The sequence below is a fragment of the Crinia signifera genome, chromosome 12 (genome assembly GCF_055691185.1).
Source record: "Crinia signifera chromosome 12, ASM5569118v1, whole genome shotgun sequence".
NCBI classification, from domain to species: domain Eukaryota; kingdom Metazoa; phylum Chordata; class Amphibia; order Anura; family Myobatrachidae; genus Crinia; species Crinia signifera.
The window spans coordinates 11,137,913-11,164,279 of NC_139228.1; the positions used below are offsets into that span (position 1 = coordinate 11,137,913).

The 26,367-nt window shown below is 45.6% G+C and overlaps 1 protein-coding gene across 4 annotated transcripts in view; it reads left to right on the forward strand.

The window, feature by feature from the left end:
• Positions 1-26,367, forward strand: part of PEAR1 (platelet endothelial aggregation receptor 1) — a 91,961-nt gene that overhangs the window by 13,491 nt on the left and 52,103 nt on the right. For 2 of the 4 annotated variants that reach the window (XM_083167110.1, XM_083167111.1), the window contains exon 3: positions 16,712-16,773. The exons of 1 other annotated variant lie outside the window; for it this stretch is intronic. In XM_083167110.1, coding sequence (XP_083023236.1) covers positions 16,727-16,773 — 47 coding nt within the window. In that variant the 5' untranslated portion in view covers positions 16,712-16,726. Of the gene's footprint in view, positions 1-16,711; positions 16,774-16,877; positions 16,992-26,367 lie in introns of all 4 variants that reach the window. One more of the 4 variants, XM_083167113.1, reaches the window with a different exon arrangement.

Here is a 26,367-nt window from a genome sequence, read left to right on the forward strand (position 1 = left end):
TTTGGGCCTATTCGCTGTGCTTTCTACTATCCCTTTTACAATATTGTATTGGCACAATGCTCCTCTGCTATGGCCAGAGTTATCCATAGTTCTGAGGGAGATGTACTGCTAGAGAGGTCTGTGCTCTGTTCTGGAGAAACGCGTCGGTATTTCACTTACACCGCTATTGAACAAAGTGGCCGTTGGCATGTATTTAAGATGCACCATAGTATCTCTTGCTTATGTTAGTAGCAATTTATCTGCACAATGTCTGTACAACATCAAAGTTCATTGTGACAGTGACTTTGTAGACTGATCAGCCGCCGAGTGGAGGAGTTACAGGTGGTGTCAGTCTGGGCTCTGTGCCCGATGCGTTTCCTGAGCTGTGTGTGATGTGATGGAACCATCTTCATTAAACTTGGGCTGTGACAGCTGCATCCTCTTACACTGAGCAAATGTGAACAGGATAACTCAGCTTCTGCAGCTGTTGTGAGACTACACATCCCAGCATGCCCTGCTACAGTTTCAGCATTCCCTTATAGCAATCCTGTAGCAGGGCCTGCTGGGATGCGTGGTTTGGGAGCCAATTGTCAGCCAGGCCAGGGATGACCAATAGTAACAAAAAGATATGGAGGCTTACATGAGGATAATATTGGAAAAGGGATAATTGGGTGATGGCGTATACATGAAGTTAATATTTGAAAAGCGATAATTGGGTGATGGCGTATGGTCTCCTGCCCGATGTTCCCGCTTATGTACGTAGGCGGCTTTTGAGACGCAGGCAGTGGGTGTCTGTGTGTTCAAAATGGCAGCTGAGCAGTTGGCGTCATCTCAGAAGCACCCTGCGACCGCTATGGCGCCTGCACTACGTTGCTATGTTACGCGGTCTGACTGTCCGCTGGCATCTTCCTCCAGCACGTCATGTTCTCATCATATTAAATTGACTCTGGAAAAACATGAACCCAGTTTCCCATAAGCACTTCATATGTGAAGGGCAGCTATGAATGTTTTCCCACAACCCCGCTGACATGGTGAATGTGATCTCTGAGAAAAAGTTTGGGACATATTTTATTGAATCCTGAAGTGTGACATTGACTAACTGACGATGACACAAGAGCTTAACCATGAAGTGAGAGTTGGGTGATGTCCTGCGAGGACACCGCAGCCTGCGTCTTCAAAGGCTGCCGCCCGCCACCGCTGCCTGATATCAGACCGCAGCAGAAGGGGAAGCCAGATAGGACATTCATTATCTGCCTCTCGTGCACAATACAGTGCTGATATAAAGGATGTAATTCATGTGCGTAAGGGGCCGTAAAACTAGAATAGCAACTTGGAATTAAAGCAAAAACCCCAAAAAGACAGGGGTTTTATTAACCCTTTTGGCTGATCTGTACTAATTAATAAAAGACCCGAAAGCCTAGCGGTCTGTCCTTTCACAATGAGCAGAAAATGGCGCTGATGATACAATGTAAATGTATCTGTCTCTTATTCCTTTTATCCCTAAAAATGTAACAGTGTAATGTGGGCTAGGTGACATGAGGGAGATTGCTAGACTAATGAGGGAGAGAGGGAGATTGCTGTTATTTCAGGGAGTCTCCTGCAGGAGGGGAGGTAATTATGATGGTAGTTACACATGTATCTGTGACGGGGAAGGTGGCCCCTCTCAGCTCCTGGCCCCATAGCCGCTGCACCCTCTGCACCTATGGTAGTTACACCCTGTATATAACACATGTAACTGTGACAGAGAAGGTGGCCCCTCTCAGCTCTGGGCCCCATAGCAGCTGCACCCCCTGCACCTATGGTAGCTACACCCTGTATATAACACATGTAACTGTGACAGGGAAGGTGGCCCCTCTCAGCTCTGGGCCCCATAGCAGCTGCACTCCCTGCACCTATGGTAGCTACACCCTGTATATAACACATGTAACTGTGACAGGGAAGGTGGCCCCTCTCAGCTCTGGGCCCCATAGCAGCTGCACTCCCTGCACCTATGGTAGCTACACCCTGTATATAACACATGTAACTGTGACAGGGAAGGTGGCCCCTCTCAGCTCTGGCCCCATAGCAGCTGCACTCCCTGCACCTATGGTAGCTACACCCTGTATATAACACATATAACTGTGACAGGGAAGGTGGCCCCTCTCAGCTCTGGGCCCCATAGCAGCTGCACTCCCTGCACCTATGGTAGCTACACCCCTGTATATAACACATGTAACTGTGATAGGGAAGGTGGCCCCTCTCAGCTCTGAGCTACTAAACAACTGCACCTATGGTAGTTACATTCTACATAAATTAAAAACGGTACTTATGTAATATTTGGGCTCCCGTTTTTCTTATGAGACCGTGTCCCCTCGCGGGGCTCGCTGCGCTCGCCACGCTTCGGGCACGGTGGCTCGCTGCGCTCGCCACACTATATAAAATCAACTCCATGCGTAGTTGGATAGTAGGAGTATGAAAAAATGGGGTTCATTTAACATGGGAGCCCAGATAATACATAAGTACCTTAAAAACATATATTTTCTTGTCTGCAAGAAGGGCAATCCGATAAAGTCCCAGGATTATTAGTCACCACATTATGTCCCCGACTAATTATAGCTACAGAGCCAAGTCCCCGCAGACTTTCCCGTCCTGTTGCGGCAGCGCGCAGACGTGTAAGTATCTGAAGTGACAACATATTCAAGAGGACGGCTGCCAATTCCAGATATGAGAAACTGAACTCCCAGATTACTGACGGGATAAGGCAGATTTGTGGCTCGTTCACAGATGAAGTCTGCTGTAGAAAGAGATTTTCCGTAGGTAATTATATGCTTGTGGATGTAGGACCCGAGTATCCTAGGTAACAAATGGATATTATACAGTTATACCAAATTTTATAATTATTCAGTGTATTAATTTATTAGATTTTTTTTTTTTTTTTTTACCAAACTTATTTATATTTAACTGATTTTTCAGCTTCAGACTAATCTATGTAATACGTGTTTTGTTATAGCAGGATGACGAATGATAACGGATTAAAATGTTTTATGTAAAATATGGGTTGGTGATGCAGACATTAGAACGCTGGGATAAGATATTGCACACAACGTCCCTTACTCTCCCGGACATGTGACCTCTTATGTACACACTATACCATGTGACGTCATATCATATGTGAAAAGCATCACCCAGTACCTCACCATCAGTCCTGCATGAAGGATTATCATACGATATCTCATACGATGCTGCTGAGTGCGCATTTTACCATTGTGTGTATGCATTATACAAATATCGCACTGAACTAAATCGTAACAATCCTGTGTATTGCATAATGTGTATGGGCCCTTAGGTAGGTTGCTTTGTCATTGACCCGATTACAGCGCTATATCACCATGCGGTTACTTACAAGCTGTAAAGCAGGTCGCCTCTGGTGCTCTGGAACATTGCACTATGAGCTCATGACCGAACCTAAAAATGACACGATCTAAAGGCAATGTTCCGATATAAATATGCAGAAAGTTTCCATTACCAGCCTGAATTCCACAAAGTATTTGACGGCGCTGCCAGAGGCCATTCCGGTCATCCTTGTTTACTTCATGTATCTGGACTGGTCGGTGTAGATATCCCAGTAGCGTCCCTTTCTCCCCTGGCAGAGACACTTGTTGGGCCTGAATTGCAGACCTCCTGTAATTGGCTTCTATGGGTTTATACAGCTGCTGGTCCACTACCTGTGCAGGTGGTATTATTTCCTGCATTCAAGGTAGATGGACTCTTTCCTGCCCTGCCCTGACCTTGGCTTGTGCACTGATCATGCTGTTGTCTGCTGCCAGTCCTGACCCTGGATTGTACAGGTTGAGTATCCCTTATCCAAAATGCTCGGGACCAGGAGAATTTTGGATAACGGATTATTCCGTATTTCAGAATATTTTAATATTTCAATGATGTATTTTGAAGTATCTTGCATTTATGCTGTATAAACACATAATATACACACAAATATATTTTATTACCACATAAAATACACACAAATATATTTTAATTGTTCAATAAACAAGGTTTCAAAACATGAAACAAAATATGTGTGTACTATCTCAGCACTGAATTTGAATGCCAAGCAATCATTGTTTTGCACATATATAGTGCCAGTTACATATCATGTCCCCAGTGATGCTGTTACAAATGTCCCTAGTGAGTTTTTAGCAAAAAAAAATAAAAATTTTCACTTTCTGGAATGTCCGTATTTCGGAATAATTCGGATAACGGATATTCGGATACGGGATACTCGACCTGTATACATACATTGTGCCAGATTCTCTAAGCTTCAAAAGTGATAAAATGGAGAGTGATAAACAGCCAGCCAATCAGCTCCTACCTGTCATGTCACAGACGGTGTTTGAAAAATGTCAGACAGGAGCTGATTGGCTGACTGTTTATCACTTTATCACTTTTGCAGCTTAGAGAATCTGGCTCTTGTCTGTTTGCTGCCAGTACTGACCCTTGAATATCCTTGCCTGTGTTCAGTGTGAGCCGATATTTACTGGAAAGCTTGGTCCGATGCTGTGCCAGTCTTTCACTTGACACCTTCTGGTATGTATTAATCTCTCATCCTAGGAAACTTCTTGGGATGATCCCGGATATATCTCTGGCATTATAAACATATTTGGCTTATCTGGGTGTTCCCTGATGATACTATCTATCCATGTGTCCTGACCCCTGCCACGGGGTAAGGTCTGTTCTCCCTGGGCTCCTGGGTTCATAATTCAGGAGTCACTTGGACTTCACTGGAGAGTTGGCAATTATGGGTCTATGTACTAAACACAGTTCGAAAACGTATTTGTTTTCTATTAGCTATGGACTATTCGACCTGCTCTGAAGTTTTTTTTTTCTACTCTCCTTTTCGATTTTTTTTTTTTTTTTTTTTTTTATTTCTTTTGATTGTGCATTCAATGTGCTATTACATAGAAATACTGTATAGAATTTGACGGTAGATAAGAACCACTTGGCCCATCTAGTCTGCCCCCTTTTTTTAAACCTGTTACCTCAAACCACATTTGATCCTTTTTTTTTTTTTTTGTAATATCAATATGCCTATCCCAAGCATGTTTAAATGGTCTACTGTATTTGCCTCTACCACCTCTGATGGGAGGCTATTCCACTTATCTACTACCCGTTCTGTGAAGTAGATGTAAATGCCCCCCCCCCCCCTGTCATTTCAGACATAGCTCAGGACCAGGGCTTTCCAATGAGTCCAGCCTTGTGTCGCTAGCCCCCCCGGAAACCGGAGATACCGGCGGGCAAAGCTGGAACGTTTACCCCATAGGGGACCCGCTAATTCTGACCCCCACCCAGGTCCGATGGCTTCCAGTTCTCCCGCTGGCATCACATAAGTTAGTGGTTGATTTCATTCGAATGCAAATCGCTGGGTTTTCGATTTGATATACATGGTCCATATGGGTTAATTGGTTCCAGAGATATTGCGGGTAAACCGATTGTTTTATTTCTAAAATGTAATTTCATGGCTGTTCATGTTATTTGAGGGCAGATTACTCTGGAACCAAATGGCCCAGTTTCACGGGACCAAGATCATTCAAAGGCCACTCAAAAGTTCTTCAATATAATACTCATGTAAATGGGTCAGTTGGTTCCGAAGATATAGCTGGTTATTCAATATAGCTGGTTAGAGGGGGGGGGGGGGGGGGCAGAAAATGCAGGGGCTAGGCTTTTGTGAAAGGGGCCAACCCGGGAATGATCCTGGGACAATATTCCCGGGTAAATCCCTGCATTTTCTGGTGTGAAAGGGGTATTATTTCAAATAGCCGGGACCTGCAGTGCTCTGAATAGAGCTGGGCAATCTCCTGGCTGTCACTTCTGCCTGATAGCGGCTGTCCCCCAGTAACCATTAGCATGTATTCCACCTTGGCAATGAACATGGAACCCTTGGCAATGAGCATTTTGGTAAGCATCCCTTATGTAGCATAATTTTTAATCGGCATTATGGTGTTTGGCATAATACGTAATGGACATTATGAGGTGTGGCTAAACAAGTAATGCGCATTATGGTGTAAGTTTTTAATGTGCGCCCCCGGCGCGCAATGCCCCTGTTTATAAAGCATATTGTGAATTTTGGCTCTATCCGTGTAGCATTATGTGAATTTTGGCACAATCCACTTGGCATCATGTGTAAGGGGCAAGTATAATGGGGTCTAGTATTTTGTTTCATAATGTGTAGACGTTGTATATGGTGTGGAAAACTACACTCAAGGGCATGCCCCTTTTTGAGTGGCCACACCCCTTTTCCAGAGCACGCAATTGGCACGTGCATAACTACATCCATTACTTTTGTCGCCAAGGTGGGCCTGTGTACTTTAAACGCCAGGGCCTATTTTTAATCCCATTCCTGCCCTCTCTCTTGCCGCTCTCTTAGCATGTACACTGGCACCACTAACACAGCCCCCCTCCCAAACCCTCTCCTATCATTGTGCCCCACCTGTTATTTTCTCCTGGATCTGCCCCTGCTTCTAGTGTCAGTGCATGTCCTCGTGTTTTGTTGCTCCTCTTCCTGTGAAGAATGTCTACCTTGTTAAAACCCTATTTATTTAAAAGTTTCTATCATGTCCCCCATTTCCCTTCTCTGCTCTAAAGTATACATATTAAGATCTTTTAGTCTTTCCTGGTACGTTTTGTGATGAGGTCGTGCCAATGATCTATACAGTGGCATTATTACTTCTTTCTTTCTACTGCTGATACCTCTCCCTATGTAACCAAGCATCTGACTTGCCTTCTTCATTACTTTGGCTACCTGCCTTTAAGTCCCCTGAAATAGTGACACCTAGATCCCTCTCTTCCTCAGTAGTTTCCATTATAGTGCCATTATACTATATTTAGTTTTTTTATTTTTGAGACCCAAGTGCATGATTTTGCATTTTTTTGGCATTAAACTGTAGTTGCCATGCTCTTGACCATTCCTCTAATCTACCTAGATCATCAATCATTTGTTTTACCCCCCCCCCCCCCCCCCTGGTGTGTCTTCTTTGTTGCATACCTTTGTGTCATCTGCAAAAAGGCACATTTTACCCTCAATTCCATTTGCAATATCACCAATAAAGATATTAAAAAGCACTGGTCCAAGTACAGATCCCTGGGGTACTCCACTTGTAACCTTTCTCTCCTTTGACTGTACTCCATTTACTACAACTCTGTTTTCTGTCCTGCAACTAAGATCTTATCCATTTAACCATCTTCGAATCCAATCCTAATCTTTCAAGTTTATTTAAGTCTGCGATGTGGGACAGTTTCAAAAGCCTTACTCAAGTCTAGATTAGCTACATCTACAGCCCCACCTTGATCTATAACTTTAGTCACCCAGTCAAAAAAGTCAATAAGATTTGTTTGACATGATCTTCCCCCAGTAAACCCATGCTTTTTCTGAGGATCCTGTAAGTTGCTGGTTTTGAGATATTCTACAACTCTTTGTTTTAAGAGTGTTTCTGTCAATTTCCCTACTACTGATGTAAGGCTCACTGGTCAATAGTTGCTTACCTCTTCCTTGCTTCCACTTTTGTGCAGTGGGACTACATTTGCTGTTTTCCAGTCCTCCGGGATTGCTCCAGTAGCTAGTGACTGGTTGAATAATTCTGTTAATGGTTTTACCAGCTCCCCTTTAAGCTATTTTAGTATCCTTGGATGTATCCCATCTGGCCCCATTGATTTATCCACTTTCAGTTTTGACAGTTCTGTGAGGACTTTCTCCTCTGTAAATGTACTTGTTTCTCCCTCAGTTTTCTGACTATACTTGCAACTTAACTGTGGCCCCTTCCCCTCTCTTTCAGCAGTGAATACTGAGCAGAAAGAACTATCATCTGCTATTTCATTGTCCCCCTTAAGAAGACTTCCACTCTCTCTTTAGTCTTATTACTCCAATTTTTGTTTTCCTTTCACTTATATACCTAAAAAAAAAGGTACAACTTTTTTTTAGGTATACATCTGATTACCATCTTAGCCTCCTTCTGTCTAACCTCTTTGTCTTCATTCTGCGTCTGTTTATATTTCTTAAAGGCTAACTTTTCTCCTTTCACTATACTTGCTGCTACTTTCACATACCACACTGGCTTCCTTTTCCTTGTATTTTTCCCAACTCATTAGATCAACTCTGGCTTCAGGCAGGAGATGGACATAGAATCGGATGCTGCAGTGAACACACTAGATTTGCACTATCTACAATTAGATTTCCACTATATAGTCTTGGCTGCCAAGAACTATTTTTCTGTTCGATTTACATACTACACGGGAGCGCGCATTGGGATCGAATCTGCATCGAATGTAGAAAAACCATTCAATACCCATTTGATTTTTCTATTTGATTTTTGCTTCTATAAGCAAAATCGAATAGAAAAATAGTGCATATCTCACCGTGTGTATGCTCTATAATGTAGAAAGTACAAATCTAATGTGCTCACTGCAGCATTTGATTCAATATCCATCTCCTGCCTGAAGCCAGTATTGATCTAATAGAAAATTGAATGCTCATCGAATGAAAAATCGAATAGAAAATCGTGGAAATCGAAAAAGGGTAGAAAAAACTTCAGTGTGCACCATTAGTGTAGGCGTTTCCAGTCATACAGTATATGACTGTTCTGTGTTCTATCTGTATTGGTTGCTTTACAATTGACCTTGTAGAGAAATGTGTAATTATTAGACTCCTAAGAAAGCAGCTGGATAACCCCAGAGCCGCAGCCGGTTCTGGGTCACTTGGCTGATACACCAGACAGAACACAGGCCACATCTGTCCTACAACTCTCCAAGAGTTCAGCAACAAACCGGTTATTCGCTCCAGTCTCCTGTATAGTGAGCGAATGAAACATGTTCTCGGACAGCTGCTGTCCTGCTTTATTCATGAACTAGCCACAAAACAGGACCTTACAAATAGGGTGCAGAATAGTGCTAATCAGGACTGTAGTGCACGCAGGGGGGGGTTCTGAGTGCCCAATACCCCACCTTTCCTGGGATAGTCTCTACATGTGTGGGCCTCACTGGCGGCCACGATAGAAGCTGCCCAGCCACTGCCGGTTCAGCTCCCAGTGACTCTGCGCTACCGCATCAGTTGGCTTTCCTGTTCATACCACTGTACACGATGCTACGGGCAACACAACCACTTGTCTGTTGTAGACTCTTTATTAAATGTACCCCATACCCTCAGACAAGTGACCTTGAGCTCTTTCCACACAAAAATCCAATCTATTCTGCCAAAGGAAAAATAGTCCGTAGTGTTGTTCTGAGGATGCAGCGCTCCAGTTAGGAGCAGCTCTGGTAAATCTCCATCGAGGACTGACGTTATCTCGAACTTGTGTTTACGGTGCTACTGTGAACTGTAGGCCAGAGCTTCCTGAGGTACGTCACCCCTGGATTAGTCACGTTGTTTGGGCTTTAAGTACACACAAGCCAGGGAAAGTTGGAACAACAACATGGGCGATCTGTGTTCCAGTACACGGGGATATGTAGTAACAGATCAGAGTATACGCTAGGTCAGTAATGGAGAATCTTAGCACTTAGCTGCTGAACTACACATCCCAGCAATGGCATGCAACAGTTTAAGCGTGGTCAAATAGCAAAACTGTTGGAGTGCATGCTGGGATGTGTAGTTCAGCAGCTCCAATGTTTTCCATCACTGCGCTAGGCTCTGTGTATTGTGCTCAGCAGGTGAGGTCTATGGCAGGAGGTCACCTAACAGACTGCAGAGACAATGCCAGATAGACATGTTATTGCACTGACATATGTGAGGAAGTGACGGCGCGCTCGTTAAGCCGTCCGGTTGACGATGGTTGCCTGTTAAAGGCAAACTCTGCTGACAATATAGTTTCACACCTAAGACACTTTATGAATGGATGTGTCTGTCCTATCGAGTAAATGTTGTGGCTGATGGTACATACCATACAATTGCATGCTGTTTTAGCGTATTGCATGGGATTTAATCTAGATCCGATGCAATCTAGTACAAAATGCACACCGCACATCAATGTGCGGGCACCTTTTACTTCCATAGCACACAGCAGAAAATGGTGCAACCTGCTAACCTCTTCAGCCATCGGGGCAACTTTCTTGGCACCCTCAATGAGGACGGCTAACCTAAAATAGGGAAGATGAGAGAAATATAATTGTAGGCAGCAGTTATTACAGTATTACATTTGTATTTGTAAGGCACCACAAGTAGTTGACAGAGCCCTACATACTGTAGGGCACAAATTAGAACAGTGGTTCCCAACCTCAATCCACAAGTACCTAAACCGTTCTTGGCTTTCAGGTTACCCAGCAGCTGTGCACTAATTACTCAGACCGGTTTCCCTGGTTACCCAGCAGCTGCACAGGTGCACTAATTACTCACTGACCTGTTTCCCTGGTTACCCAGCAGCTGCACAGGTGCACTCATTACTCACTGACACATTTTAAAAGAGCCACAAGTGGAGCTAATTTCGCTTGTGATTCTGTCTGGAGACCTGAGAAAATGTAAACCTTTGGGGAACTTGAGGACTAAGGTTAGGAACTAATGTATTGGAACAATAAAAGGTACACAACTATTTTATTTATTTATGAACAGTTTGTTATATAGCGCACACATATTCCGCAGCGCTTTACAGAGAATATATGAACACTCACATCAGTCCCTTCCACAGTGGTGCTTACAACCTATATTCCCTACCACATATACACGCACACAGGCATTCTATGGTTAATTTGGTGGGAGCCAATTGGCCTACCAGTATATATTTGGATTATAACTATACAGAACAGGAACAAACTACAACCGAACACAGATAACAATTGGCAGCACCCAATACAGCTGAGATGTTGGAAAGCATAGGCGGTGTCTGTAGTACCAGGGGCGGCTGTCTTTGGTAGAGATAACTGAATACAAGTGAGAAGAGATCCAGGTATAGACATTTCTGAGTAGGGGCGAGCTGTAACTTGAAGTGCAAGAGAATTGGGCTGTGAGGACAGGAGGGAAGACTGTCCTGCTCCAAGGAGCTTACAGTCTAGAGGGAGTTATTATTTTATTCCATAAAACATTATCTAGTTTCCACAAGGAGGGTACAAACTCTGTTCTCCGGACCCCACACAGTTCACAGTTTCCAGGTCGCCCGACAGGTGCACTCATTACTGACACACATTTAAAAGATCCACAGGTGGAACAAATTATATCACTTGTGATTCTGTGAGGAGACCTGCGATACATGCACTGTGGGGGATCCCGAGGACCGAGTTTGAGAACCCCTGCTCTATACTAATGTGACACCTCAGATGTTTAGTGTCCTGTACGTCAGCCCGTATCAGGATCCTGTGCAGGAAGTGTTAGCGCTGGGTGTAACCTCTGCCTGCTGTCAGTGACCGGTGAGATGTGGGGTATTGTTCTGTTACTCAGCGGAGAGGAATTCCAGGCATGTGCTGCACACTTAGCGTCCACGACAGGATTATACAGTGCCTAGATGTCATTACTAACATGTGCCAGTATACAGAGAGGGGTCACCAACATGCAGCTCATGATGACATGTTACTAGCGTGATACACTGGCCTGTGACCAGGCATTACAAATGGGTATGTTCAGGTTGACATAGGTTTTTCAGTTTTTTGGGTGGGAATTTGTAGATGTGAGTACATGTGATTTGGCCCATGTGGACTACTATTGGGAATGGTAAAGCATGAAGTTAAAAAAAAAATGCATGTTGACCATTTCATGTGTCAACCTATTTTCCAAATCTACAGAGTCCTTTGATCGCCTTATTAGCCGTTGCTCAGGGCATCTGCAAATGGATAGCTCACAGCACCAGTGTCTCTCCCGACACAGGGCGGGAGCCATGAGCTAGAGGAGGGGTGGAATGCAGCCAAGGGCAGGTACAGCTGCTACCTCACCAGGCTGTGCAGTGGCGCTAGGCCTCACACCTCTCCTCAGAGGCAGAATCCGGGAGGCAATGGAGTCATCTGCCGCCAGGCTCCAGCTCCCAAGGGGGCACCTCTCCTTCCCTGCAGGTTTAAATCGGTTAATTAAAAGCCAACAAAATTAGTTTTGTGGCTGAGTTCTGGGAAATGTGTGTGTGCTCTCTATATAAATACAGACCTAGAGAGAGAGCGATATAGATATATATTGAACACATTTATATTTCAGAACAGATATATATTAGGTTGTGGGGGGGCAAAATATATATCTTGCCTCCAGGCAACCGGAGCGAACCTCCCCCACTACCTCTCCTCATATAAGCATGCCGGCAACGCTGGTTCATATACTAGTTATATTAGCTGTGCCTAGATTATTATCAGACATGGCCACTATGTTCCACAGCATTCCATCCCCTCTGTCGCCAATTGGAGGCTGGTACCACGCTTCCCTTCCGGTCATTAAGCAGTGCCACGTGTAATACCACCTGATCGCTTCCTTTTCCTTCCCGCATCTCATATCCCAAGACTTTCTTTACCCTCCTCCCCCCCTCTTCGAAATAACCAGTGAGACCGTTTCCTGCTTTTCTTATGAAAGATGAAAATTTCCCTCAGTCACCACTCAGACACCCTGATAATATCTCGGAAATTAGTCTGTAAGGATGGTCTCATAAATGTGTGGTCATGTTATATGCGCAAATTTTTTTTTGGGGGGGGGGGCCTCATTCTCTTGTGGTTGCAGCTGTGCATACATGTGCAGCTGCCGGCTACACTGCCCCCAGACGCTGCTTCTTAAGGTGGCCATACACATGCAGATTTATCTGCAGATCTGTCTGGTTGGAACAAAAACATGGTTATGGATGAGAGCAAATGACAGTTGACCATTTGCTTGGAAATGCTGGAAAACTGACAAACTGTCACTCATCCATAACCATGTTTTTGTTCCAACCAGCCAGATCTGAAGATAAATCTTACTAGTGTATGGGCACCTTTAAATTTACACTAAGCTACAGTCATGTTCAGCAATCCACGAGGCCGGGCGGTCATCTGATCCTTGGCTCCGCTGTGACTCATGGTGCTGTGCAGTGAGATGCTGGCAATCAGTTTACTGCAGTGGGTGTCCTATTGGGAGCACAGAATTCCAGTGACCAGCTGCCCTCCCCAGATCACAGATCACCAGTCCTGGCCTCAGGTAAGTTAATTTTTTTATTACATTTTATTTCAGTGATCAGTATGTAGTCCTAAAGCCCCTGGCTAATCACATTGGCTGGATCAGAGCTCAGCCTTCAATAACAGCAGAGTATGGAAAAGGAGGTATGCCCTTTTAATGTGATCTATAGATAGTGTTATTAACACAGGGCTCCCCAGTATGTTTGCATAATTTAGTTTTAGCAAATTAATTACATTACATGTATGGGACATGGGATCTGGTTACTACAAATGGACATATAAGGGCTTAGAGGAAAATTTAGATGAAATTAGTTAATACTAAAAACAAAATTGAGGAAAAATATTTTTGATGAGAAAGTAAAATGTAAAAAATAATGCAGCAAGCAGGAGGAGGAGTTTGCAGGTGCACACTAAATATAAATGCTAGACCTTTTAATATCTTTGCTATATTGCATTTCTGAGGTTATTAACATAATGATAGCCATTATTATCGGCTTGTCCACCGCGTCCAGGTTACCTCAATAGGACAAGTTCCTAACACTGAGACAGGTCTAGGGCACGGGACCCCCCAGGCCAGCCCAGCAGAAAGTGTTCTATATGATGCCATGGAGCAGCCCAGCAACAGCAGCCCAAAGAGCCCTGCGCCCCAAACACAGTCCCACAGACTAACACTCAGCATATATGTATAGTAGGACTTACCCTCATAGTGCCAAGCTGGAGTGTGCAGTCTTTGAGTGTAGGACTCCAAGCCAATTAAAAACAATCTAGGACAAGTGGTAGGGGTGCTAGTTAATGAGGAAAGCAGCCCATACACGCTGCGATGCTGGGCTGTCCGTTCTGTGCTTTGAGGTGTGCGCTCCCGCGGCACCTCATCGCACAGTACAAAAAGTATGTGCTTGCACATACTTTTTGTACTTGGGTTTCATCAATTTGCATTGCATCGCATTGCATGCACAACGGATGCACATGCAATGCAATGTGATCCGTGCTATTGAAGCCCACAAGCACGCCCGCATCGGGTCGTGTATGGGCTGCTTTAGGCGTCTCCAGTTCCTTCCAGTGTGTATGAATACACAATATATAGTACATAGGGGGAGGGGCCCTAAACTGCACACCCTGGACATATGAGGTGCTACCTGCTGAGACCTGTAGTGCAGCTAATAAACTCAGAAATGCAATATAGCAATGATATTAAAAGGTCTAGCATTTATATTTAGTGTGCCCCTGCAAACTCCTCCTCCTGCTTGCTGCACTACAGGTCTCAGCAGGTAGCATCTCATATGTCCAGGGTGTGCAGTTTAGGGCCCTTTCATCTATGTAAAAATAATGCACTCATTTTAACATCTTGGTTTTATCTTGACATGGTCAGAACGGCAAGTAACCTCCGTATTCCCCCAGGTGAAGTTCCACCAATAATCCAACTGATAATTGTGTAAGTGCTGGCGTGTGTGTTTACGCTGTATTTCGAGTAACAGTGTGACCAACGCATGAGACTGAAAACACCGCTGTATGAACAAATTCGTACTCCATAAACTCATTTCACGCTATATATATCTTGTGGCGGGGAGCCACCATAAACTGTGACTAATGGAACATGTTATACGTGTGGTGGTTGTAATTGGACTGCAGTACTACTGTATGATGCTCTTTCATAGTATACTACATGATTACTTACTATAATACTCACTATCAGTTCATCCAGACACTACCATGTTAAATTAGTAAACGGCCATTTATCTTTTTTACAAGGTAATTCTTTGTTCTTATGCCTAGTCCAACTCGAGTCGATACCAGTGGACATTATTAAAATTAAGGGGTGGTGTATCTTAGCAGTTCTTAAACTGGGGTAAGTCGTGTCACACCCCCTCCCCCTTGGGCTTTACCAGTAAAAAAAAACACAACATGAAAAGAAAATATGAAAGCAGTCTGTAGCGCCTTCGTTCCTTCTCTCCCTTGAGTTGCGGGAGACTCTTGATATTTCAGGTAGGCCCCGCATCCCTGAAAGAGCATGTAAATCTCCCACATCTCACCTGCTTCCTGGTGAGGCAGGCATGGACGGATAATTACTGACTCATGCGGGTGCGCATGAGAGGCGGGGCAAAAATCATGCAAATAGCATTGTTTTATCCCCACTCCCTAATTGATGCACAATTAATGGGGTTTTTCTGACTTGTTGCTTGGGGGCGCATTTATCAACCTAGAGCGCTGCCGGCGTGGTGACATCGCATTGCGGTATTGTGAAATACCGCCTGGATGTATTATTAGAAGGGCGCAGGGACAGGGCTCCGAATAGAGCCCATCCCTGCGAAGTCCTGACCCGGAAGCCGGGGGTCTGCGCATGTGTGGTTATGCGCTGACCGCACTGCCCCGCTCGGCCGTGCAATCCCGCAGCCATGGGCTATCGCTATCCCAGAATGGCGATAGCCCAGGGGTGCGAAGCCGGCCTGCCTAATGTTAATACATCGGGCAGCTTCGCATCCCCCATAGAAACCTATGGGGGATGCGGCCGGCGGCGGTGCAGGGGGGGATCGCAGCAGGGATCAGAGATTCCTACTGCGGTCCTCCTTTGATACACGGGTTTTTTCGGGGATTTAGCCGCAAATATGGTTTGATAAAGTGCCCCTTGATGTCCTTCCCTGGCTGGCCACTCGCATGGTATCCGTCATAAATAGGACCGCTACTTAACATGCAGAAGCCATTGTGATGGGCCCGTTCACCATATTGAATAGTCCCCTAAACGAGCTGGTTTTATTTCAACGGCATGATTGGAATGTCACATCTATAGCAATCCTTCGTCAAGGCACACATAGCAGAATATATGGATGGAGTAAACTGTGGCCCTCCAGATGTTGTGGAACTACATGTCCCAGCATGCCCTGACAGTTTTGGCATGCTCTTATAGGAAAAAATGTGGCAATGCATGCTGGAACATGTAGTTTCACAACATCTCGAGGGCCACAGTTTGAAGACCCATGGAGTAAGGAGTCTGTAGCCACAGCAGCGCAGAATGTTTCAGCCCAGCCAGTCTCCTGCCTATACATGCTTACAACAGGTTTGAATGGAAGGCGCTAGGGCTGCACAGAGCAAATCCCAGCATCCACAGCTGATGTGGGAATTCTGTGGTATGTAGTATCTGGACATTTGGCCTTTGCCGGCTAGTGGGGACTGTGCAAAACACAACTGGCGTCTGTTGCTGCGCAGAAGTGTGGAGCACAAACATCCAGCACATATAATGTGACCTCATTGCGGTGCCCCCTGTCTCCTGCAATGCTCTGCAGGCCCCCTGATCACCAGACCCCACGCAGCATGTTCCCTACCGTCCGTGACTCGCCTGTGGTCACCTCAGACACTGATACGATGTAATGTCCCTGAATTGCTGACTGCACACTGTTTCTGCCAGTGCTTTTTTCCTCTCCAATCTACAAGGGATTTGTCCCAATTAAAACCAGATTGCATGTAAAAATCAGAAGTAGGGATAGGTCCGTGTACTCCCACGCCGTCCACTCCTTTGGCAGATGCTGGGGACCTTCTCTTCCCCTGAATTCTCCCACTCGGTAACAGGATTACTCTCTAGCTGCTATTAATACAGAAGTTCTGTAGACATTCTGCTAAAATCTGTAATTGTTTCTAAACTTCTTTATTATCTGCTGTTTTTGTATCTCAGATACACTATAAGCTTATGATGCTGATGATGATGAACAGTATACATATAAAGCCAGAAAAAAGGTACAGTACTTGTAAACATACATATGTGATACCCTGCTCCTGTGATGTATTGCTGTATGTCTCACATGGTGCATTGTGCTACACACAGGTCTGTATTTTTACAGGCAGACCATTCCCAGCAGCCTCTGCAACTGTTTCAGAGGTCAGGAGTTGGTCACATGACCAGTGTCAGGAGATGACTGTGGAGAGTGAGGAACCGTTGGGGGAGGCAGTCTAAGGTAATGATGAGAGGTGAGAAATGTTGCGGTATGGAGGCTGTGTGGGGCCACATACCAAGGAGACAGTCATTTGAGACCCCAGTGCTGAGGGACATGCAGTGACAGTGAGGCAGTCTACAACCTCAGCATCCACCAGAGAGGGCCAGTGCAAAGGAGCGGCCTAAGTGACTGACAGCGTGCTGAATCTGCAGCATTGCAGCTGCGCTGGCACAGGTACCTTAGGGATAGGCCTTGAAACCAAATACAGAGCTTCTATATCAGGGTTGCCTACCCTCCCGGAATGGCCGGGAGGGCCCCGGAAATCGGGTCCCCCTCCCGGTCCCCCGGAAAGGGTGACAATCCTCCCGCATATCCCCCCCCCCCCCAGCTCCCGCAATGTGTCCCTCGGCGGGGGGGGTCCGCAGGTAAATTCCGCGATCGCTGCATTTTAGCCCCGCCCCCCGCAGTGCAATGACTGAAATACCGGCATTGCACGGCAGGGGGCGGGGCTAAAATGCTGTGATGCTGTAGACATGCCCCCAACAGGGCATCATCTGTGTGGCCACGCCCCCGGACTGCCTCTTTTTCTAGTCCTGGAAATGGACCCGCCCCCCTGCCTGACAGAGCTGGCTGCCCTCACCCGGAGAGGGCAGCTCAAAAGTCGGCAACTATGTTCTATATACAATATAGGGAGGCAGACCAAACTGTATAAATACCCCAGCTGTGTGAGGGGCTCCAATAGACTGGTGTTTAGCTACACTACTCACACAATCAGACATAGGGGGAGATTCTAAGCTAAAAATGCGATAAAAACCCCGTTATCGGGGATTTTACTGCATTTTGGGATGCTGTAAGCATCCCCCGCCGGGTTACCGCGGCGGGGGGCATCGCCAGAAAAATCTGGCGATGCCCCATAGAAGCCATAGAAGCCAATGAGCTTCTATCGCAACCCTCCGCCGCCCCGCATCTCCCCCTCCCCCCTCACCTGTGTCCGGGCAGCACAGCGCAGTGCTGCCCGGACCTGTGACCTCCTCCCTGCACTGATCCTCTTCAGGGTGCAGGGAGGAGGAGAGCCCGGCGCAGCAGCGCCGGGTGTGTGCGGGAGGGGGCAGCCGCCGGGACCTGCTGGGACCTGGCGACTCTCACCGCAAAGGACAGCTCTTTTTTTTTTTTTTATTCAATAAATTTTTATTGTTTTTTTTATATGCATTAAGAACAATAACAAAAAAAAAAAAAAAAAAAAAAGTTACATACAAGCAAGACTTAGTACACAAGTGCAGACTCCTTCATCTAATAGAGGGTTACAACATGTAGATATAAAGAGGTGATATCCATATGTCGATACATGTATAGTGGTACAGTACATACATTAGTGTCCCAACAGAGCACGGTTTATGTTATTATCTAGTAACAGGCATCTTTAAAATTTGGATTAGTTACAGGCGTGACATAGGTGCTTTGCGCGTAGGCAATTTGTATAGGGAATTTCAAGGCATAGATACAAGAGATGTGTTGGGCTCTTCATGTGGCGGATCACAATATTGTAGGCAGTGATTGTATTTAAAAGGGTACAGGGCATCGGTGTTCGGGTGACAGATTATATATACATAGAAGCTACTGGGAAGGTAGTATTATTATTGGATCCTTCACACTTTAGTTAATCTGCCGTATAGCAGGGCGCTGATCCCCAGGCACTGATTTCAAGGAGTAACTCTTGTTGAATAGGAAGACTCCAACCATTTACACCATATAGAGTGGAATTTTTTCACACTATTTCTGGACAAGTATACGAATTTTTCATGACTCACTGTTTCATTGACCAGGGAGATCCAAGCTGCTTTACTCGGGGCTTCACCCCTCATCCACAGTCTAGCTATGAGCACTTTAGCTAGGGCACATATATTGATCACAAAGCGTCTATCCATAACAGTGAGGGCCTCCTCTTCAAAGGCTGATATCAAACAAGCACCAGGAGTGATCGCATTCCCGGGGATGCCCGCACCCCTCAAAAAATCAGTTACAGCTTCCCAGTATGCAGTTATGTTAGGACATGACCACAGCAAGTGGAAAAAGGTACCCTCTGCTGCATTGCACCTGGGGCATACCGAGGATGAGGATCCTCCTATGCGATGCAGCAGTGACGGTGTCATGTACACCCTGTGCAGAATATAATACTGTATCTGTTGGAATCTGATACTAGTTGTGGACAACCTGTGAGCCTCCAGTGCAGTGGACCAAATTTCATCTGTCATGGTCCCCAGGTCCGCTTCCCACTTTGACCTAATATGGGGGAGGGATTCTGAGTGCGATTTCTGCTGTATAGCCGAATATAGTGTGGATACCAGGTGACCTCCCGGGGTTCCCTGAACCAGTGTCTTAACGGGGGAATGATTAATAGATGGGCAAGGTGAGGACCCCACTTGTTTGTTTAGGGCATGACGTATTTAGAGGTATCTATAGAACTGCGAGGTGGGAATAGGGAAATCCGCCTGCAGCTCCTGGAAAGTTTTAATAGTGTTGTTTTGGTACAATTCTCCCAGATTGGATACACTCCACCTATTCCATGTGCTGTCCACTTCCAGAGAAGCCAGTTCGGGGAGGGCATTGGTATTAAGTAGGGATATCTCTGGGTCCCACCCTTGACCCCCCATAACTCCGTGGATCAGTTTCCACACAATAATTGCTTGTCTGACCAAGGGGATTCTAATATTCCTAGTGGTGCCACCTAAAAGGATTTGTAGTGGGGAACTTCCCGGGTAGTGTTGGGCAAATAATTGTATGTGGAGGGTAGGAGTGTCTTTTACGTTTAACCATTCCCATATGAAGCACAGCTGGGCTGCGTAGTAATAGTGCCTGAAATCAGGTAGGGCCAAGCCGCCTAGATTTTTGGGTCTAGTGAGGGTTTGTAGGCTGACCCTAGGGCGCTTGCCTGCCCATATTAAGGAGGAGTAAAGGACAGCTCTTAACACAAGAGCTGTCCTTTGCCTTAATTATCGCATATGTTACAGCATATGCGATAATTAAATATGCGATAGTCTGCGAAGGGGGGCGGAGATTCTTAGAGAATCTCCCCCATAATCTGCGGAGCACTGCAAAGAGTGGGAAAAGAACAGAGCGAGATAATTACAGAGGATCTAATAGGAAACAGTACCCTTCAGTATGTATTAACGATTTAATAGCTGACTAGGAGACAAAATATATAAATAGCTATTTATATCTTCGGACAATTGGTTTTAGCGAAAAACATCAAACGTTACAGTGACTATATTTATCAATTAAAGAAGTGTTACCTTGTTAACGTTCCGTGAAACAAAGTTATGGTTCAGTGGAGTGATCATACACTCATTCTGCAGAAATAAATCCAAGAGCCTTTATTCCAAAGAGACTCATCAGTAGAGACAGGATTATATGCATTTGCATATTTGCATATGCATTTGCATATTTTGCCCATTCTCACTGGTTATTGCATATTTTACCTAAAATCTAGTGATGGTGCATATTTTAGGCCCAACCCTCTTCCCACCCGCGAGTCACAGCACTGCAATGCTCTGCTGCTGCTGGCCAGGTGTGCAGGCTGGGGCAATATGTGGGCAGTGTGGGGAACCTGGATGTACGCTATGCCTGACACTGCTCTAGGCTGCCAATCCATGTTGATAAAAGTCAGTCGGGCAGATGCCATTATGAAGCTCCTGAACCTTTGCCTGCCCCTGACCTGGGACTTTACACCAAGAGACAGACTTCTGCAGCAGAGGAGGCGGGCAGAAGGGTTGTGACATCACGCGGCGCGGAGGAAATGCCGTGTCACAGTGAGTATGCGGCTCAGGGAGGAAGTCTTCCACTGTGCCGCCCTCACACACTATGCTGACATTTGATCCATGGGCGCTGGAGATGAGAGTCCATGTAGTTGATGCAAGAAGAGCTTTGGACGCTGCAGTCTGCTGTAGCAGCCAGGAAGAAAAAAAAATCCTGTGTACAGCACTAGACATCTGCAGATGCTGTGGGCCTATTTTTGAGGTTTATTTGCTACTAATTGTATGCCGATTTTTAAATAAATAAGTTAAAAATTACTTTTTTATTATTTAATGTAGCATATTTTAACACTTTTCATGCATATTTTAAGTATTTTTCATGCATATTTTCATGCATATTTCAAGCTTTTTATGTTGCATATAATCCTGTCTCTACTCATCAGCAATTTAGAGAAGGAACTTGAACTTTGCGTATTGTTGTGTTAAGGTAGATGATACTGTAAGGTATTTGTATCATTTCTTATGTCATGCGATGTCTTATTAAAATGTATACAATATTTGTGGTAAATTAACCATTATATATAGCTTGGAGAGTGAAATTGGAAGAAGTTGGGAGATGCATTAGGTGGCTGTAAAATAAATATTGTGTTGATGTACCAAGAGTTGTTCAGCAGAGGTGCCAATGCAGAAAGTTTATTAATTGTAAATTATGTTGTGTATAAATAAAGTTTTTTGTTAAACTTTTATCCAAGCTGGTACAAGATACTTTTAGGGTCATTAAACATGCAACGCAACAGGCATGATAACATGGAGAGTGATAAACAGCCAATCGGCTCCTACCTGCTATGTCACAGGCTCACTAAGGTGGGTAAGGGCACATAATCATGGGGGTGTGGCCTGTACCCCCAAAGATCTCGGCCCCACTACTGTACCTGCTCCCCTTCTCTGTGCCTTTAATTAACCCATAGTTGCAGCCTTTTTGGCTGCCCTCTACGGGAGAGGGCAGCCAGCTCAGTAAAGCTGGGGGGCGTGGCTATTGCCGGGTAGGAAAGCGGGCAGAGCCATGGATGGGCTGTCCCAATGGGGGGCGTGTCTAGAGTTGTCACATAATTTTACCCAGGCTGGTATTTCAGGCATTGCACTGCAGGTGGCAGGGCTAAAATGCTGCGATCGAGTCATTTGACCCGCAGACCGCCCTGCTGGGGGGGGGGTTTGTAGGAGATGGAGTGCAATGCAGGAGGGTTAGAGCCCTTTCCAGGGGGGCGTGAGGGTAGACCCGATTTCCAGGACACTCCCGGCCATTCTGGGAGGGTAGGCAACCCTTATTAACCTGATAAATTATACAAACCTACAGTGTAGCTTAAATGACTCAGCCGGCATTATAACCCCAAATATCAAAGTATTCCAGTGATACAAAGCCATGATAATGTGTTTATTTGTCTGGAATAAGAAACCCATGTCTATAAGAATAGTTATGTCAACAAGTAACGTGTTCACCAGGAATGGGCTTTGTAGCGGTGTTTACAGAACGCAGTGGGCGGGTGAGCGCCAAGTGTTGTGGCCACTCCCTCCTGAATCTGGTCCAATAGGTGGTGACAGATTACGTTGTATACTGATATGAGACATTGGGGGGGGGGGGGGGGGGTTTCATGGGTGATGAGTGGAGTGCTCATTAACCCATTCATCACACCCAAGGCACAGGCGCAGTGACGGCATCCTGACACGAGGGTTGGCAGTGTGTATCACCATAAATGTCACAAATGGATCAAATTGCTTTAGAAAACAAATATAATTAGCATAATTATTGTTTACTGCTGTGTATCATCTGGGAACCATTGTTTCCTTTTACATGAAATTCTGATTGAAACCATCCCCAAGGCCAAGAGAATGTACAGGCAACTGCGAGGAGTGGGAGGATTATTACACAAATATGGTTTTGATTGTACATGGATGTAATGAGAGCCGCCTCAGGCACCCAGCTCTGATACACCCCTGCACCGCGCACCCGGCTGGTGGCCGCGCCAATTCCAATAAATTCAGCTGCGATTGGAAGATTTGTGTTCAATATACATTAAAACAGATTATAGATCCTTTTTGTTCTTACACAAGATGTTTATTACTAAACCGTTCAGCATACTTGCCCAACCGGAAAGGTGAGTAAGTCTCCTGCATTATCGCCACAGCCCCTGCTCCCCCCTATAATGTTGATAATAGCATCATTATAAATATATAGCTTTAAGTGCGTGAACATCCAGTACTGTATCCATAATTGCTGGCTATTTAACAATGTCTGCCCGTACCTACAGTCCGCAATAGTATACAAGCATATAGGTATTGTGATGGAAGCCGATATAAGCGGTCAGGGCTTGGCTCAGGGTCTCGCTACCTGGGGAAACACCAGGCAGGCTGGTTATGGGACACTGACTGGAAGTACTGTGCAAGGGGCCTATGTTTGTGTTGTAGGGGCATTAGGTCCTACCAGCTATGATCAGTTAGTGCCTAGACGGGATAGGATTTATTATGTACTGCACTGTAAAGCTAGCCACTGCTAGAGTGCCCCAGAACCCTGGGCTGATGTGCGGTTTACCTGGCAGCTGTTTGTTTGGCAGTGCCCATCTACCCCAGAAGGGGTAATCCTTACCTTGATCTCCTCACAATCTATCCATATAGGCAGCTGATTCTAGTTTTGGGGTTCTGCCCTTTAGTGCAAAGCAATTGGTTAGGGAGGAGAGAGGTGGAACTACCATGGGTGCAGTGCACCGGGGCCTCTGAGGACTGATGGGCCAACTATGGTTGCTCTCTTCCTGTCACCCACTGTTTTTCACTGTTACACTCCCTGGCACTCATTGCCATGTTGCATATTGTGAACTTGGGTTTGGGTGGAGGAAAGGGGGCCCAAATGCTATTTTTGCACCTGGGACACCACCCACAAGTTCCACAACTGCAGGAGGCTAATAGTATTTTTCAGAGTAAATTTTCATTGCCTGTGTCAGTAGTCTGGGGCCCTTGCGACATCTATACTATACTATACTAGCTTACACAAAGGGAACACGCAGACAGACGTAAACCCACTTACTCTGTAAGGCCGGGCAGCCAGTGGGAGGAATGCACCATGTAAATATACGTGTGTAAGTCTGACAGATCTTATAAACCTGTCCTGTGCTATTACTTTATTAGCCCTGGGCTTACTCAGCGGGTATTTATAGAATGTGATTCCTCCATTGGTATGACTTCTCCCTGCAGTCAAAGATGCTTTACCCCACACGTTCTCAAACTCTGTCCTCAGGACCCCACACAGTGCATGTATTGCAGGTCTCCTCACGGAATCACAAGTGTAATAATTAGCTCCACCTGCGGCTCTTTTAAAATGTGTCAGTGAGTAATGAGTGCACCTGCCAGGTGACCTGGAAAATGTGAACTGTGTGGGGTCCTGAGGACCGAGTTTGAGAACCGCTGCTTTATACTGACGTGGCTGGCCAGGTGCGGAGGTTTTTGTCTTTGCAGCCTAGAAAGTGGAATTTAACTAAACGCTGAAATGTGCGCTATTTCTATGAATTTATTTCCCCAGACTCTCACCTGTGTTTGTTTCCCAATTGTGTGTGTGTGTGTGTGTGTGTGTGTGTGTGTGTGTGTGTGTGTGTGGAGTTGGTCTCATTTCTCAGCGGCGTTTGTGTTTCACATTGTAGTTTGCGTTTCTTGTTGGTTACTTGCATTTGCGTTTCTTGTTGGTTACCTGCATTTGCGTTTCTCGGTTGCTGGGTTTCAGATAATCCAACCCTTCGGTATATTTACATGTGTTTTTCTTGAAAACAAACCAGCTGCATATCACAAACCACCATGCGTCAGATGTGGTTTTCAGATCCTAACCACTGAATTGACGCCCTGCGGGCTGAAGGTGAAAACTAAAACCAAATCCCTAAACCCCCTCCAGTTTTACTATGTGGTCAAACTTCGCTTTAATATCCCAGCTTAGTCAACTGCTTCTAATTGCCTCTAAAACAGGCGCAGGGTCATGACGAAAGCAAAGGGATCAAGTAGTGCGAAATACTGATGGTTCGACACGCTGCGGTCAAACCCTTGATTACCCCCCCCCCCCCTGCTTGTGCCACTACATGCATCACCATTTATAATGGTGTGGGTAAATCATGTGACCGTAGCCCCACCCTGACTTCGCAATTCTGGTAATATGTGCATTGAACAGTGGAGATGGGGCTACAATGACTCAATCATGTGACCACAATCCTGCACAGCCCACCCCACCCCATGTAGCGGACAGGAAGTGGATAAGTATGTGGATTGCGGATATGTATCAAGCCTTTGATTTGCTAGAAGCCGGCTGGTTGCTGTGGGCAACGTGGACTTTCCCTTGCCAATGCTTCATACATCTTCCTCTCTATTTAGTTGGGGGTTACACCTTTCTAGATGTATCGGACAGAGCGGAAGTATGACCTTGATCCGGGGTGACATGCGCACAGTCCTTGGGTCTAGAAGACTTTTTTTTTTTTTTTCACGCGATTACTTTTACAGATAAATAAAAATATAACCTTGAATTAAAATGGTTTATTACAGTATTTGCAGTCTGCCCTCGTTATAATATTAAGCAATGATAATTACTGTGAGGATGGGAAACAGCTGTTTAATTCTCTTGTGATCTAAGAAACTTTACTGGATGGGGCTGTGGGGGCTTGCGGCCATATTTGTCTGGAAGATAATAAAAGTCTGAATAAATAATGCACATTGATCAGGCCACATTGCTATCTCATCCATAGAACCTTACAGAGCCCAGATTACTAAGGCCAGAGGGCGTAACCCGCGCTGTGCGCTAGATGGTCTCTCCTGCATTGCTTCAGACATTCACTAACCAAGGCCATGTGTGTTCCCACCGGCCCAACTACCCGCCGTCAGTATTCATTCACCTTACAGGGAGCTGAGTCATCACCACCTACACAGATAATCTGGCTGCTCTGCCCTAATGGCTGTTCTCTGCCGGGGACTGTCTAACAACCCAACACTGCTGACCATTAGTAATGCGGTCAGTGACGGAAGGACCAGCCAATAAGAAGAGTATTACCGGTACACCGCCGCTGTAAGTTCTAGGAAACTGCTCATCATGAGTCTCCTTGTATGACAGAGAAGCCAATGCTGGCTCCAAAACACCGGTGTGGTATAGCTCAGAGTCTAGGTCTAGGTTGACAGCACACTGTCGACACAAGCAAAATATTAACACAGAAAATGAAAAAGCCTTTTTTAAAATTTTCTTTGAAATATAGTGGTGATAAGAAACTTTATATTATGGTGAGCAGGGCCTGGTTACAGGTCCCAGGTGCCCTAGGCTAATACACATGTAGCTCACCGCGTAATGCTGCTATACACACGTGTATGGGCGATCAGGGACTCCCCACTCATACTGCCCATGTGCATGTAATGCTGCTATACACACGTGTATGGGCGCTCAGGGACTCGCCAGTCATACTGCCCATGTGTATGTAATTGTTATACACAAGTGTATGGGCGATCAGGGACTCCCCACTCATACTGCCCATGTGCATGTAATGCTGCTATACACACGTGTATGGGCGCTCAGGGCAGGGCCGTAACTAGGGGGGGGGCTGGGGGGTCACGCGCACCGGGCGCTGGAGGTGAGGGGC